The following is a 16,740-nucleotide window of genomic DNA, read 5'->3' as shown; positions in this document are numbered from 1 at the left end:
GGGGGCAGAGGAGGGAGGGAAGGATGTAGTTTGCGTTGCGACATAAGGGGGTTTGGTAGAGGGGTAGGGTGTGGTGTGGTGTGTGTGTGTGTGTGTGTGTGTGTGTGTGTGTGTGTGTGTGTGTGTGTGTGTGTGTGTGTGTGTGTGTGTGGTGTGGTGTGGTGTGTGTGGTGGTGTGTGGTGGTGGTGGAGAGTTAGGTGGTGTGTGTGGTGGTGTGTGGTGGTGGGTGAGAGTTAGGTGGTGTGTGTGTGTGTGTGTGTGTGTGTGTGTGTGTGATGGTGGGGGTGGTGTGCGGTGGTTGTGGGGGTGGATGGGGAAGCGTTAGGTGGTGTGTGTGTGTGTGTGTGTGTGTGTGTGTGTGTCTGTGTCTGTCTGTCTGAGGTAGAACGAGTAGGGTAATGGATTTGTGGTAGTGTGGTGCGTTGATGTGGTAATTGACGTTGATTGAGGTGTGTGGCAGGATGGGAGGGGCGTCATGGAGTAGGGTCTTGGTGTATTTTTTGGTGTTTGGAAGCTGCTGGTGTGTGGTGTGGTGTGGTGTGGTGTGGTGATGCAGTATGGGTGTGTGGTGTGGTGTGGTGATGTAGTAGGGGTGTGTGGTGTGCTGTGGTGATGTGATAGGGGTGTGTGGTGTGGTATATGACGTATGTGTTGATAGGGTAAAAGAGATGAGTGGTGGTGTGAGGTGGTGTAGTGGTGTGATGTAGAAATGGGTGATGTGGGGTAGTGTAGTGATGTGGTGTGGTGTGATGTAGAAATGGGTGGTGTGGGGTAGTGTAGTGATGTGGTGTGGTGTGTTTATATTGTGGGGGGGTTAGGTATGGTGCGATGTGTGGTGTGGCATGAGGTGAGGTGTGGAATGGTGCAGTATGAGGTATGATATAGTGATGCAGCTTATGGTTTGGTGGTGTATGGTAGTGTGTGGTGTGGTGATTTAATAGATATTTATGGTGTGGTGTGGTATGGTGTGGCGATGTAAGGAGGAGGGAGGGGAGGTCACGGGGTTGATCCTGTTGCATTGTTGGTGTGTTTGGGTCTGCTGCTGATGTGAAGGTAATTCGTAACTTGAGCAAACACATTATCGACCTCCATCTCTGTTGACGAAAAAAAAAAAAAAAGATGGATGTTTAGAAAATAGGTGTATTGAACGTATTGGCCTTTGAGTAAGAGTATATATATATATATTTTTTTTATGCAGAAATTCTTGAGAGGTTTAATGTATAGTTGTTAATATAGCTGTTTTTTTCTGTTTGATAATTGCTAAGTTGTGTATTATTATTATTATTATTATTATTATTATTATTATTATTATTGTAGTACCGGTAATAGTAATAATTGTAGTTGTGGTGGTGGTAGTAGTAGTAGTAGCATTGTTATTATCATTAACAGCATCATCATAAATCTCTCTCTCTCTCTCTCTCTCAGTAAAGGAATGAGATATATATGGATGGAATAATTTTGGTATAGGCTAGACCAGAACACACACACACACACACACACACACACACACACACACACACACACACACACACACACACACACACGCCTACGTTACCTGTCCCTTAATGAGGCCGGATGTAGAGCTCTTCCTGGATCGGATCTTAAAGGAGAAGGAGACTCGAGCTGCGCCGGAAGTGCGTGGGCGGAAGTTGATTATCTCCAGGTATCTCTGTTTCACCCGAGTCTTTGGTTCTTCTTCCCTTCTGGTGTATTTATGAAGACTGCATTGATCTGTCTGTCTGTCTGTCTGTTTGTCTTTGGCTGTCTGTGTCTGTGTGTATGTCCACCAATCTCCATGTCTGTCTATATGGGTAACTGCTTGTGTGTGTGTGTGTGTGTGTGTGTGTGTGTGTGTGTGTGTGTGTGTGTGTGTGCGCGTATGAATCAGTGTCTGTATGTGCTTACGTGTGTATGCGTGTGCGTGTGTCAAGAAGCATTAATCATACCACACCACACCTAACCTAATCACCACATCACCATATAACAACACTAACACGAAGCCTAGTCATCACTGTTATATTTTAGCCAGAGGGGAGATGGGGGGGGATGCACCACGACCGCCCACATAATGATTGACTTCCTGGTTAATAAGAACTGTCTCAGGTGTAATTGTGAGCATCTTATAGCCTTCTTAAGTTCAGGGGAAGGTAAGCACACAGGCCTTGAAGGTGTTTGCAGGTGAGGTGGGGTGAGGCGAGGTGAGAGTGTTTGTGTGTGTTTGCCCTCCCTCACTCAGCTGGAAAGGTTGATAACAGTGCCTATGGGTTTTCTATTGTATTTATCGTTCTTATACATCAAGCGGTGTTTATTACCTTCCTTCCTGTTTGGCGTAGATAGATAGAGGGGTAGGAAGATAGATAGATACCAAGGTTCCTGTTTCACACACACACACACACACACACACACACACACACGCACCATCCATCCACTCCAAGCGTAACTCCACTCCCTCTCTCTTGTGAATCAACCAGGTCATCTCAACCTTTTCTTAGACTGTTTTCTTTACTGATGAGAGGGAAACTTAGGTGGAAATTTAGGTGCCAGAGGGGAAAACTAGGGAAGGCTTAGATAGGCGAGGTCCTGTGGTCTTTTCCCCCCTCTCCTTGCCAACACCCTCTACCAGGTGTTGTCTGTCTACTCTGTTTATGCAGCTTGAGACAGGTGTAGACTTTGTGCCCACACCAGCAGGAGGGCCAGGGGGAACGAGAAGTTGGAGTGGTGAGAGGGGTGAGGAGGAGAAAGGTTGAAGTGTTAAGAGGGTGGAGGAGGAGAGGTTGAAGTGGTGAGAGGGTGAAGGAGAACGTTAAAAGGGTGAAGGAGAAGGGAGGTTGAATTGGTGAGAGGGTGAAGGAGAAGGGAGGTTGAAGTGGTGAGAGGGTGAAGGAGGAGGGAGGCTGAAGTGGAGAGAGGGTGAAGGAAGAAAGAACGCTGATTTAAGAAGGGTGGGTTGGGAGGAGGATTTGTCTTTTGTGCTTGAAGAGTCGTCAGGATGTATTATTCACAGAAGAAAGGAAGGAAGGAAGAAAGGAAGGTTGATGGAAAGAAACGAACGAGCGAACAAAGGAAAGGAGGAAGGGAAAAGAAGAAGGAAAGACAGGAAGAAGGAAAGAAGTAAAAGAAAGAAAAAGAAAGATTAGAAGAAGGCAGGAAGGTAGGATAGAAAGAAGGTAGGAGGGAAGGGCAAGGAAGGTGAGATAGCCAAGGAGAAGAGAGAACTAACTTTGGTCGCTAGGATGGTAAGGCAATTAACCTTTTTAGCAGGTGGGGGTCTTGCTCACCTGAAGAAGTGTGTGTACTTAAAGACTCCAGACATAAAGGGACGATGGTGGAGAGTGCTGAGGGTTTGAGAGGCTGGGGAAAGGGGTGGTATAGTGTGTGTGTGTGTGTGTGTGTGTGTGTGTGTGTGTGTGTGTGTGTGTGTGTGTGTGTGTGCGCGTGTGTGTGTGTGTGTGTGTGTAAGAGTTAATGGGTTCTGATGGAGGAGAGATGTGGGGTGGGGCTGCGTGTAGGGTGGAGCGTGGGAGAGGACAGGTGTGTGTGTGTGTGTGTGTGTGTGTGTGTGTGTGTGTGTGTGTGTGTGTGTGTGTGTGTGAGAGAGAGAGAGAGAGAGAGGGGAGGGGAGGGGAGTGGGGGGGGTACTCCTAACAAAACACAAGGGGTGGCGCCGGCACCCTCGCCCCCTCCAGTGCTGGATAGGGACTGGCGCCAAACACTTCTCTGGAGCGAGACTAGATCCACTGCCTTCGATCCGCGTGTCTCTCAATCGATCCCTTAACGCGCGTTGTGTAGGAACCAGCTGTGGAAGTGGTGTAAGGGGACGTGGTATTGATTTAGACAGGAAGGTATTGAGATCGGAGGGGTCTTTCTTCTCGGCGTGTCGTAGTGTGAAAATAAATGGGGTGGGTATGTGAAAGAGAGAGAGAGAGAGAGCAGCGGTGAAAAGTGTATGTGTCGTACATTTTTGTGTGTGTGTGTGTATGTGTGCAAGGAAGAAGGAACCAAAGACTGATGTGTCCGGAATGATTTAAAGGGACTTAGGATTGATTTTGGGAGAGAGAGAGAGAGAGAGAACAACTGTGCAAAGTCCCCGAGTGTCCTGTGCATTTTTCTTTCTCTGTTTTGCTTTGTGTGTACAAGGAAGAAGGAACCAAAGGCTGTCCAGATTGGTTTAAAGAGAACTGGGATTGATTTTGGGGGGAGAGAGAGAGAGAGAGAGAGAGAGAGAGAGAGAGACAGACAGACAGACAGACAGACAGACAGACAGAGAACAACTGTGCAAAGTCCCTGAGTGTCATGTGTAGTGTGCAGTGTACGTGGAACTCCTGTGTATAGTCCTGTGCACGGAACTTGAAACTGATGTGTAAATTACCTTAAATCCCTTAAAACTGTGCAAAGTCCTTAAAACTGGAAAGTCCTTAAAACTCTGGAAAGTACTTAAAACTGTGCAATGTACTTAAAACTGTGCAAAGTACTTAAAACTCTGCAATGTACTTAAAACTGTGCAATGTACTTAAAATGTGCAATGTACTTAAAACTCTGCAAAGTACTTAAAACTCTGCAAAGTACTCTTCATGATTACGCTAACCGGTCGTATCCAAAAATAAATCGCTAAGGAAGAAGTGCTAGGGAGCGTCCTTAAGTGACATGAGTACAGGGTTGAGAGGACAGACTTAGTAGTAGTGGTATTAGATGCAGAGCGAGGACGAGGAGAGCTGGGCCGAGAACGAAGTCAGTAGGATTCCCCCCTGACTCACGTACACACAAAGCCAGTCGATCCTCCCAACACACACACACACACACACACACACACACACACACAGTCTCTCTCTCTTTCTCTCTACTTAGTCTGCAGTGATGATTGGAAGGTGTATTGTGGGTAGTCTGTCTTTGTAGCCTACGTGTGTTTGTGTCCTGTTTTGTCCTATTGTTGTCTTACTGTCTATCCGTTTTGTCCTATTGCCCTGCCACTGTATTGTCCTCTTATTTGATGGGGTGTTTTGACCAGTGGATTTCTTTGACGGGGAGAGAGGGAGGGGGAGGCCAAGGATGAGATGGAGGGATGGAGAGGAGAGGTATATGAGGGAATGGGGTGTGTGTGAGCTGGGAGCAGGGCAGTGAAATGGCGGGGGACAGGGCGACGTGGGTGCGATTTGTTTGTGGCCACCCCGTACGGGATTAAGGCGTCTGGCAGTAGGTAGATAGATAGATAGTTTGGATCACTTTCACTCCTGGCTCATTCTTTACTCTTTCCCTTTTCACCAGACATGCTTGTTGGTTCTCAGTATTTGCGTGTGTGTGTGTGTGTGTGTGTGTGTGTGTGTGTGTGTGTTATTAATATTGTTGTTATTCTGCTTCTCACTGTCTCAAACGTGGGAAGTAAGGTTGTAATGGTAGTAGTAGTAGTAGTAGTGGTGGTGGTGGTGGTAGTGGTGGTGGTGGTGGTGGTAGTGGTAGTGGTGGTGGTGGTAGTGGTGGTGGTGGTAATATTCCTTTTCATTGTTTAATTTGACTAGACACACTAAAACATAAGAACATAAGAAGAGGATAACTGCAGTAGGCCGGTTGGCCCATGCTAGGCAGCTCCTAGAAGAGTAACTGAACTACTAGAATGAGATAAGGATAGCAAAGAAGAAGGCTCTCCCCCGCCCTCCAAACCCTCCAGCCGAAGCCGGCAGGAAAAAGTCAGAAAGAACACCACGCCGTATAGAAAAACTGGCGTGGACATTTTACAGGAAAGTGTGAAAGGAGAATAGAGACTATCATAGTGTAACCTGAAAAGAAAATTTTTTGAATTAGTATTGGTTATAAGATTTTCTTTATTCTATATCCAATATCCTATATCCACCCCTTATTTGTCATATGCTTATCTAGCCTATGCTTGAAACTCTCAATGGAAGAGGCAGCAACTACTTTACTAGGTAGCTTATTCCATTCGTCTACTACTCTATTACCAAACCAATTTCTACCGATTTCCTTACTGAAACGGAATTTTTCTAGTTTGAAACCATATTTCTAGTTCTATCCTGTATGCTCACTTTAAGTAGCTTGCTAATATCTCCCTTATTTATACCATTCATCCACTTAAACACCTCAATTAAGTCTCCCCTTACTCTACGCCTCTCTAGCGAATGCAGACTTAGTCTTTTCAGTCTGTCTTCATATGAGATAAAAGATTATCTACTGTTGTGCCTTCTCATTCTATGTCTCTGATGCTGCCTCACTCACCCTATCACATAAAGGACTTTGGGGTTGGAACGATGATGATGATGATGATGATGATGGTGATGATTTGTAACCTTTCCATCGACATTTCAACATCTCTTCCCCTCCACCAGCTCCACATCCTCTCCTTCCGCTTCCCCTGTCTCTCCACCCCTCTCCTCCTCCTCTTCCACTGTCTCTTCACTCCTCTCCTCCCCTTCCACTGTCCTCTCCACCCCTCTCCTCCTCCTCCACCCCTCTCCTCCCCTTCCAGTCTCTTCCCTTCTCCCCTCTTCCCACTGTCTCTCCACCCTTCTCCTTTCCTCCCACTGTCTCTCCACCCCTCTCCTCCTCCCCATCCACTCTCCCTCCACCCCTCTCCTTTCCTCCTACTCTCCCTCCACCCCTCTCCTCCCCATCCACTCTCCCTCCACCCCTCTCCTGGCAGTTTCTCCCCCTCTCCTCTCCTCCCAGTGTCTCCCCACCTCTCTCCTCCCCATCCACAGTCTCCCCACCCCTCTCCTCGTCTCCCTCATCAATTACTCAGCCTCCCCGGGGCCCAGTAATACTCCCATTCTTAATTCCTAATCTTCATTCTTTTCCTCAGTCCTTTCTTTCTCCTTGTGCTATTCATCCAATCATATCTTCTCCTGACTTCCATCCTTTCTTTCTTTCTTTCTTTCTTTGTTATTTTTTTTTATTTAGTGTTTTTTCATTAGATTTGTTTCAGTGTTTTATTATTTGGTCTGTTTTTTGTTTTTTTTGTTTTTTTTTTCGTGGGTCGGTGTGGTTGTTATTTTAGGCTTTTTCAGTGCAGTTTTTCGTGTGTGTGTGTGTGTGTGTGTGTGTGTGTGTGTGTTCTCATAATTAACGTTTCTGTGTGTGTGTGTGTTTGTATTGTGTGTGTGTGTGTGTGTGTGTGTGTGTGTGTTTGTATTGTGTGTGTGTGTGTGTGTGTGTGTGTGTGTGTGTGTGTGTGTGTGTGTGAGTATATACGTGTGTATGTGTGTTCTTATAATTAATGTGTGTGTGTGTGTGTGTGTGTGTGTGTGTGTGTGTGTGTGTGTGTGTGTATACTCTCATAGTTTACGTTTTTACCAAGCACGGGAATTGGGTTGCAAGGTGTTCAGATGTGGGAAGTGTATTGCAAGGTCGTATTGTGTGTGTGTGTGTGTGTGTGTCTGTGTGTGTGTGTGTGTGTGTGTGTGTCTGTGTGTGTCTGTGTGTGTGTGTGTGTGTGTGTGTGTGTGTGTGTGTGTGTGTGTCTGTGTGTGTGTGTGTGTCTGTGTGTGTTGAGATTACGTAACACCGCTTCCTTTGCGACTTATTCCTTACGTTACACCTTAGTATTGTCTTGCGCTGATGATGAGAATCTCTCTCTCTCTCTCTCTCTCTCTCTCTCTCTCTCTCTCCAATTGTAGCCATCCTAGGCATTTTTTTTACTAGTAACCAAGGAGACTCATACCACACACCTATCTTCACACTACCAACAGCGTCACGTTAAAGTCGTGAGAGTGACATTCTAACCAGGACTTGAGATCCATGGGGTGACGAGACGAGAAATATATATGTTCGTGGCGTGGAGGTGGTGGTGGCGGTGAGGCAGGGGGCGTGAAGGCCATGTGGAGAGGATGGAGAGCGAGAGACTAACAAGGAGAGTGTATGTGAGGTGGATGGGGGGAGAAAGAGGGGGAGGCCAAGGATGAGATGGAGGGATGGAGTGGAGAGATATATGAGAGAGGGGGATGTGAGCTGGGAGCAAGGCAGTGGAGAGGATGGATAGCGAGAGACTAACAAGGAGAGTGTATGTGAGTGAGGTGGATGGGGGGAGAAGGAAGGGGAGGCCAAGGATGAGATGGAGGGATGGAGTGGAGAGGTATATGAGAGAGGGGGATGTGAGCTGGGAGCAAGGCAGTGGAGAGGATGAAGAGCGAGAGACTAACAAGGAGAGTGTATGTGAGGTGGATGGGGGGAGAAAGAGGGGGAGGCCAAGGATGAGATGGAGGGATGGAAGAGTGTATGTGAGGTGGATGGGGGGAGAAAGAGGGGGAGGCCAAGGATGAGATGGAGGGATGGAGTGGAGGGGGATGTGAGCTGGGAGCAAGGCAGTGAAATGACAGGGGACAGGGCGACATGGAGGCGATTTGTTTGTGGCCACCCCTTACGGGATTAAGGCGTCTGGCAATAGATAGATATGTAAATAGTGGAGATGGCCGTAGCGGGAGGCAGGGAGCATGAAGGTCATTTTCTCACGCTGCGCTGGTCACACTCACGGTAGCTGGCCAAGGTGACCCCCCTCCCTCAACCCTCTGCAGTCTAATTTTAGTATAACATTCGTGTGTTGTAATCACTCTTACCTGACATATCCCCAGCCCCCCTATCAGCTCAGTCAATGGCCAGGTGTAGTCAGATTGGAAGGGTAATTTGACTAGTAACCAAGGAGACTCAAGTTTTGGTAGCTTGACATAGATCCCTAGTCCCTCCCTCAGCTCAATTGATGGCCAGGTGTAGTCAGTTGGAAGGATAATTTGACTAGTAACCAAGGAGACCCATTCTTACCTAAGTTTTTTTGTAATCTGAATATCCCTAACCCCTTTCAGCTCAGTTGATGGCCGGGTGTAGTCGAATTGGAAGAATAATTTGACTAGTAACCAAGGAGACTCATTCTTACCTATATTTGTTTTGTAGCCTGAAGATCCCTAACCCCTTTCAGCTCAATAGATGGCCAGGTGTAGTTAGATTGGTGGGACAGTTTGACTAGTAACCAAGGAGACTCTTTTCTGTCTCAAAACTAATGCTTTCTTCGTTTTATGCCCCAGCGACTTATTATTCAGTGTGTGGAAGTGACACATGTCCATCAGGTGAAAAACAAATTGACTGATAACCAAGGAGATTAGTATTGAAGTTCTTGAAGTGACACATCTCCATAAAGTGAAAAGACAATCTATCTATCTATCTATCTATTGCCAGACGCCTTAATCCCGTAAGGGGTGGCCACAAACAAATCGCCTCCATGTCGCCCTGTCCCCCGCCATTTCACTGCCCTTCTCCCAGCTCACACCCTCCTCTCTCATATACGGTACCGGTACCTCTCCATTCCATCCCTCCATCTCATCCTTGGCCTCCTCCTTCCTCTCCCCGCCTCCACCTCACTCACATACACTCTCCTCATCAGTCTCTCGCTCTTCAACCTCTCCACATGGCCAAATCACCTCAATGTGTTCCTCCTAACGCTTCCTGTCACATCCACATCCACACCACAACGCTCCTTCACATACTCATTTGTCAGTCTCTCTCTCTCATAATCAAGACTTCTCATATTTCATACAACAGTGACGTAACATCAAAATTGACCGATTTATCCAACACAGGTGAAAATGAACCAGGTAGAGCGTAGCCTTGGAACGAGACAGAAATATACAGTATATATAAGTGACCCCCTTTTTTTTCACAGTAGGTGGGTGTGTACGTAAAAATGGCCCTATTATTATTCACAGTATATGCGTGGATGGATCACTCACGGTCACTACCTCAGCATGTAGGTCAGTATGTGTAGGTGGAGTTGCGTTTGTGATTGGTAATAGGTCACTACCGGGGACAAATGACCTCCAAACTACCTGTAAATGGACACAGAATTGGGTTGTTGAGTTGTCGTCTGCTGTAGTTAAGGAAGTGAAATTGTGATACCAACTCTAACGTATGGAAGTGAAGCGTGGACCTTGTTGGAGGGACACAAGTCAAGAGGGCAGTGGAAATGAGTTATTTGAGAGGAGCATGTGGAGTTACGTGGACAGACAGACTGACGAATGAGGAAGTGAAGGAGCGTTGTGGTGTGGTCTGTGTAACATTAATTCACGGCTTTTAACCCTATAATTCACTGCGTCTATTTCTCACCATCATCCACTCACTTGATGTAGTGATGCCTACTTCTTCCTTCACCTTTATCATTCTTTTTCTGTGCCTGCCCTCCTCTTTTCCTATTTCTCCCATCTTTCCTGTCACTTCTTATTTCTTTTCTTTCCTTTACAGGTGGCTTTACATTGAGTGACAAGCCAAATGGTTTCCTGTAAGCCAAGAAACCATTTACAACGCTGGGTGGTAACCATATAACCAAACCATACGTGCTCCCTACGTGTCAACAAGTGGGCTGGTGGAGGGTTAGTGCCCCTTCCCGTAAAACAAATAACTCACAGTCCCCGTACGGGATTATGGCGAATGGCAATAGATAGATAGATAGAATTCACTGCGTCTATTTAGTGCAATAATTCACTACGTCTGTTAAACACTATAATTCACCGTGTCTCTTTAACACATACGATATATCTCTCACTTTCCTCGTAAGTGTATCAGAGAGAGTGTTGTGGAGAGGTGACACACACACACAGCAAGCCTCTCATCTTTCTAACTCTTCACAACGTCTGCATCACACGTAAGGAATGCTCTGCCACTTCCTTCCTAGATCTGTTTGTCACTCCCTAGATCAGAGAGTGTGTTATGGATGAAAGAACAAGCGTCTCATCTTCCCAATATTCTTCCTCCTAGATATTTTAAAAGTCTTGTAAAAGTAGAGAAACATACCAAGCCTTTCATCATTACTAATATTTCACTGCATGTTTGTCACTTTCTTCCTAGATGTGTGTGTGTGTGTGTGTGTGTGTGTGTGTGTGTGTGTGTTTGTGTGTGTGTGTGTGTGTGTGTGTGTGTGTGTGAGAGAGAGAGAGAGAGAGAGAGAGAGAGAGAGAGTTTTATGGATTTAGAAACATACCAAGCCTCTTTCTGCCTAGAAATATTAACCACGAGGAAAGTGACTAGAGAGGGTGAAATATTAAACCATCTATCTATCTATCTATTGCCAAACACCTTAATCCCGTAAAGGGTGGCCACGAACAAATCGTCTCCATGTCGCCCTGTCCCCCGGCATTTCACTGCCCTGCTCCCAGCTCACACGCCCCTCTCTCATATACCTCTCCACTCCATCCTTTCAGCTCATCCTTGGCCTCCCCCTCCCTCTCCCTCCTCCATCTCACTCACATGCACTCTCCTCGTCAGTCTCTCACTCTCCATCCTCTCCACATGGCCAAACCACCTCAGTGTGTTTCTCCTAACGCTTCCTGTCACATCCACATCCACACCACAACGCTCCTTCACTTCCTTATTTGTCAGTCTGTCTCTCCATGTGTCCTCAGAGTGCTGTAATATCAGGAAGTATTGCCAGAGTTGTCCTAAGATTGCAGAAGTTATTTTAGGAGGTTACAAAGACTGGATGGAGTTGAGAGGTATATGAGGGAGGGGGGAGTGAGTTGGGAGGTGGGCAGTCAAATGGTGGGTGACAGAACGACGTGGAGGCGTTTTGTCTGCGGCCACCCTTTGCGGGATTAGGGCGTCGGGCTATAGATAGATAGATAGATAGATAGACAAAGACTGTAGTGGTTTTGTATTCTGTGCTAGAGCGAACAGACACAGGGCTTCCGAGAAAGTTGTAATATCGCCAGAGTAGTATTGAGGGTGTATGTAGGTGACGTGGAGGGAGGGAGAGGGAGGGGGAGACCGAGGATGAGGTGAAGGGATGGAGTTGAGAGGTATATGAGGGAGGGGGGAGTGAGCTGGGGGCAGGGCAATCAAATAGTGGGTGGCAGAGCGACGTGGAGGCGTTTTGTCTGCGGCCACCCTATGCGGGATTAGGGCGTTGAGCTGTAGATAGATAGATAGACAGAATGAGTGGGTTAGCTTGTATTCTATCTACTGTAACCATTTGTAATATTCCTAGATGTGTTCCTGTAATATCACCAGAGTTATGCTTAGGTTACAGAAAGGACAGGTGTATCACTGCTTGAATCTATCTATCTATCTATCTGTCTATCTATCTATAACTCGACGCCTTAATCCCGCAAAGGGTGGCCGCAGACAAAACGCCTTCAAGTCTCCCTGTCTCCTCCCAATTGTATCGCCAGAGTTATGCCTAGGTTACAGAAGGGGCAGCTTAACGTGTTCCCCTGCTGAAATGATTTGTATTTTAACTAGACTATACTCCATTTCACCAAGTCTGACACCATCAGTCATGTCGTTAACACCTGTAGCATTTAGGTCCTCAGTACTGGATATACATTTTAGTATTACCTGTATATTGGTTCTCAAGGTAATATATACATAGAGGTTTACCTGGTGCAGAGGATTACATCAACACTACAGGCGTTGAGGAAATGGGGTACAGTAGTAGGTTTATTGTTAGTAGGTAATCTCTCTGCATTTGTATTATTCCTAGAGTTGCCCCTGTAATATCGCCAGAGTTTAGCAAGGTAGGTTACAAAGATGATGGGTCTATATTACAGTGGTTCCATGTTACAAAGACAATGGTTCGGTATTCCAATCATGGCTCTGTAATCCCCACACTGGAACGATCAATTTTGGTGTTCCCAGGAAAGTTGTAAGAGTGGCGAGGCGACCCAGCCACAGCGCGCGTAGCTCCGTGACTCAGGCGTGACTCATAGTGACGGGAGGAGGGCGATGGGGGCGGGGATGGGGGTGGGATGGGTTGTAGGACGGTGACTAAGGGCGGGGATGGGTGTGGGGTGGGCTGGTGAGTAGGGATGGATGGTGGGGTGACTATATAGGAGCGGGGATGCGTGAGGTGGTGGGTAGGGATGGGTGTGGGGTGGTGACTAGGGGCTGGGATGGGTGTGGGGTGGTGAGTAGGGATGGGATGGGTGTGGGGGTGCTGACTAGGGGCTGGGATGGGTGTGGGGTGGTGACTAGGTGCTGGGATGGGTGTGGGGTGGTGACTAGGGGCTGGGATGGGTGTGGGACAGTGATTAGGAGGGGGGATGGGGGTGGGACAGTGATTAGGAGGGGGGATGGGGGTGGACAGTGACTAGGAGGGGGGATGGGGGTGGACAGTGACTAGGAGGGGGGGCGTTGGGGCGGTGACTAGACGAGGGGGGGGGCGCTTCCTTCCCCTCTGTCTCAATAATCAGTCCTGCTGCAACTTCCCCGTGCGTCGCTCCTTCCAACTCTCTCTCATACTCGTGTCTTTGATGCCCTAGTACAGTATATAGAATTGGCCTAATGATTGAATTCGTGTATTAGAGCCATTCACACTTAGAAAATAGTAGTGAAAAGTGCTTAAAGTGCTTCTGTCTTTCTATTCTGTCTACCTGTCTGTTAAAAGCCAAACTCCATAATCCTGGAAGGGGTGGCCAGAAACAGATCGCCTCCATGTCACCCTGTCCTTTGCCATCAAACTGCCTTCTCCCCAGGTGGAAAATGAGCTTATAACCAGGTGTTCTTGTGACCTCTTGTGGACAGAAATATTTACAGGTTCACATACAGACAAGTGCACGTCCTGTATAGAAGTGATTTAGTGATGAAGAGGTGACTGGGAAGTGAGTACTGCTGGTGAAGGAGTGAGTAGGAGTGTGTAGACTGGTGAAGGATTGTATAGACAGGTGTTGGCGTTACTGTGACCACACCTGGACGTGATCATAGACAGGTGTACATAAGCAGGTGATTATGTGTTGATGCAGTGGATGGAAAATGGACATTGTTGGTGAGGGAGTGTGTAGGTGTGTGTAGACAGGTGTTGGTGCTGTTGTGGCCACACCTGAATGTGAACAGACAGGTGTACATGGGTAGGTGATTTCGTGATGGTGCAGTGGCTGGAAAGTGGACACAGTTGGTGAAGGAGTGTGTAGACAGGTGTTGGTTTGTTATTGTCGCCACATCTGGAAATGATTATAGACAGGTGTACATAAGCAGGTGATTTCGTGATGATGCAGTCCAGGAAAGTGAATATTATTGGTGAAGGAGTGTGTAGGAGTGTGTAGACAGGTGTTGGTGTTGTTACTGTGGCCACACCTGAACGTGATCATAGACAGGTGTACATGGGCAGGTAATTCCGTCATGATGCAGTGGCTGGAAACCTGTCTATCTGTGGACTGCTGCGTGCGCGCCAAACACCAATTCCTGTGTGAGCGTAAACGATGGCAACTATTCGGAGAGCCCCCTGGGACCCCTCTACTCAGGCGCCTGCAGAGAATGACAAGCTGTGGAGACCCTCAAGGAACACCAGTAGAGGAGGGTCCGTTCGAAAAGGAAAAAGGCAAGAAGAAGTGGAAAAAGGGAAAGGAGGGGAAATGCTATGAGAAGAGGACGTGTTATCAGGTGTGGTGGGGTGAGCAAGGGGGGGACGAGCCCCTGGTTAAATATCATCGTATCCCGCGTGCCAGGCTCCGTTGCCCCCCCTGCCCCTCACCCCGGCCCCTCCCCGCACCCCGCTCAAAGGTGCATTTTTGTTTACTTGTCTGTACACTGATTGAGAAACGAGATAGGATGTTGATGATGATGATGGTGATGGTGATAGTGGCGATGATGGTGATTTATTAATATTAGTAGTAGTAGCAGTAGTAGGAGTAGTAGTAGTAATAGTAGTAGTAGTAGTGGTAGTAGCAGACACAGTAACTTCAATCTCCTAACCCTCTCCTTTCTTCCTTCCCCAGATCGGTGACTCTTTATTCTATGACCTGCCTCGGATGCGCCTGGACGGGGGGGCGCGGGCTTTCCGGCGGCGGTGGGGGTACGAACTGACCCCCCCGCCCACCCTGGTCGAGGAGGAGAACGAGGACGACCCCTACGCCTCCCCGCACCACCCTGACGACGATCACGAGGACAGTCTGAGTTACACCGAGACCCGCTCACTCAGGGACGACTACCTCCTGCACTCCTCTCAAGGTGGGTAGTACTCTAGGTAAACTACTCTCTGCTTCTGCTTGTGTTGCATCACCCTAGGGCCCATAGTCTGGTCGGGTAAGGACGCTCCGTAACACCTCTTCCATAGCGATTTATTCTCCAGACAGCATTAATATCCCCTTCACTACATACATCTTTTTTAATGTGGACCTAGATTACACGATTAATTACAAGAACACAATAAGGGAGCACAATCAAGAATAAATCGCTAACGAAAAGGTGTTAATATGCTCCCCAACCACACGAGATTACCGCCCTTGTTGTTGTATTTTGCTGGGTATTGTATCATGTTGTATTATCACGGTAGGGTTGAAAAAGTAAACGTTTCACCGTCACCATAGCAACCACAGACGCTGGCCACCACGCACAATGTAAACAAGAAACGTTCCCCCGTCACCATAGCAACCACAGACGCTGGCCACCACGCACAATGTAAACAAAGAAACGTTCCCCCGTCACCATAGCAACCACAGACGCTGGCCACCACGCACTATGTAAACAAGAAACGTTCCCCCGTCACCATAGCAACCACAGACGCTGGCCACCACGCACAATGTAAACAAGAAACGTTCCCCCGTCACCATAGCAACCATAGACGCTGGCCACCACGCGCTGTGTAAACAAGAAACGTTCCCCCGTCACCATGGCAACCACAGACGCTGGCCACCTGTCACTTTGTAAACAAAGGTGAAATGTTTGTCTCAGTAATTTCCTTCTGACACTGAACTCTTTAATATTGTTGTTATTTTATTTTATTTTTCCTGCTTTTAGACGATTTTATTCAGCTCCGCGAAAGGCTTGTCATTCGGAAAGGGGTTAATGAAGGCTATGTTCACCTCTGATAATAATAATAATAATGACAATATTTTGTATATGATGTGTGTGTGTGTGTGTGTGTGTGTGTGTGTGTGTGTGAGAGAGAGAGAGAGAGAGAGAGAGAGAATCAAATAATAATAATAATATTAATAATAATAATAATAATAATAATGATGATGATGATGATAATAATTTGTGTATGGTGTGTGTGTGTGTGTGTGTGTGTGTGTGTGTGTGTGTGTGAGAGAGAGAGAGAGAGAGAGAAAGGATCAAATAATAATAATAATAATAATAATTTGTGTGTGTGCGTGCGTGCTTGTTTGCGTGCGTGTGCGTGTGATCAATATATATACCACAGTCTCCAATCCAAATCATAACAACAAAAGAAAACGAGCTTCTAGGCGGCCATCAGGGAAAATGGCAGGTGTAGAGGGTAACTTCTCTAGACTCCCCACATTACACACAACCTCAAGACTCGCATCGTTGTCTCACTTCCTGGGAAAAAAAAGGGAACAGGAAATTATTTGAAGACGTTTCCTGTCCTTGGCGTAAAGTCTAAGGAATATTTATAAAGTTCTTTGATATTTTACGTCTATATAAAGGAATTTAGGAAGTGAAAAAATGAAAGAAAGAGTGAGAGTATTGATAGTTTTGGGGGGATGTTGGGGTGATGTGCATCGTCCCCCCTTTAGGTGTCATGTGGGATGGAGAAGAATGTAGGAATGAATCACACACACACACACACACACACACACACACACACACACACACACACACACACAGGGGGAGAGAGAGAGAGAGAGAGAGAGAGAGAGAGAGAGAGAGAGAGAGAGGAGGGTGAGGAGAGAAACAGGAAGGAATGGATGAAGGAAGGGGGAGGTGAGGGAGGGAAGAAGGGGGTTAGGGGTTGAGGAGGAAGGTGGGGAGAGGGGGAAGAGGAGGTAGGGGGAAGGGAAGTAGGGGGAGGGAGGAAATAAAGG

General features: G+C 47.1%; 1 protein-coding gene across 1 annotated transcript in view; it reads left to right on the top strand.

Moving 5' to 3' along the window:
• The window catches only part of LOC145417131 (uncharacterized), a 192,435-nt gene that overhangs the window by 160,128 nt on the left and 15,567 nt on the right, over nucleotides 1-16,740 (top strand). The window contains exon 7 of the mRNA XM_080285910.1: nucleotides 14,695-14,926. Within this exon, the coding sequence (XP_080142036.1) occupies nucleotides 14,695-14,926 (232 nt within the window). The remainder of the gene's footprint in view (nucleotides 1-14,694; nucleotides 14,927-16,740) is intronic.

This window comes from Coenobita brevimanus, chromosome 109 (genome assembly GCF_032717465.1).
Source record: "Coenobita brevimanus isolate Jiangsu-jjx chromosome 109, ASM3271746v2, whole genome shotgun sequence".
NCBI classification, from domain to species: domain Eukaryota; kingdom Metazoa; phylum Arthropoda; class Malacostraca; order Decapoda; family Coenobitidae; genus Coenobita; species Coenobita brevimanus.
This window is presented reverse-complemented; position numbering and strand designations above follow the sequence as displayed.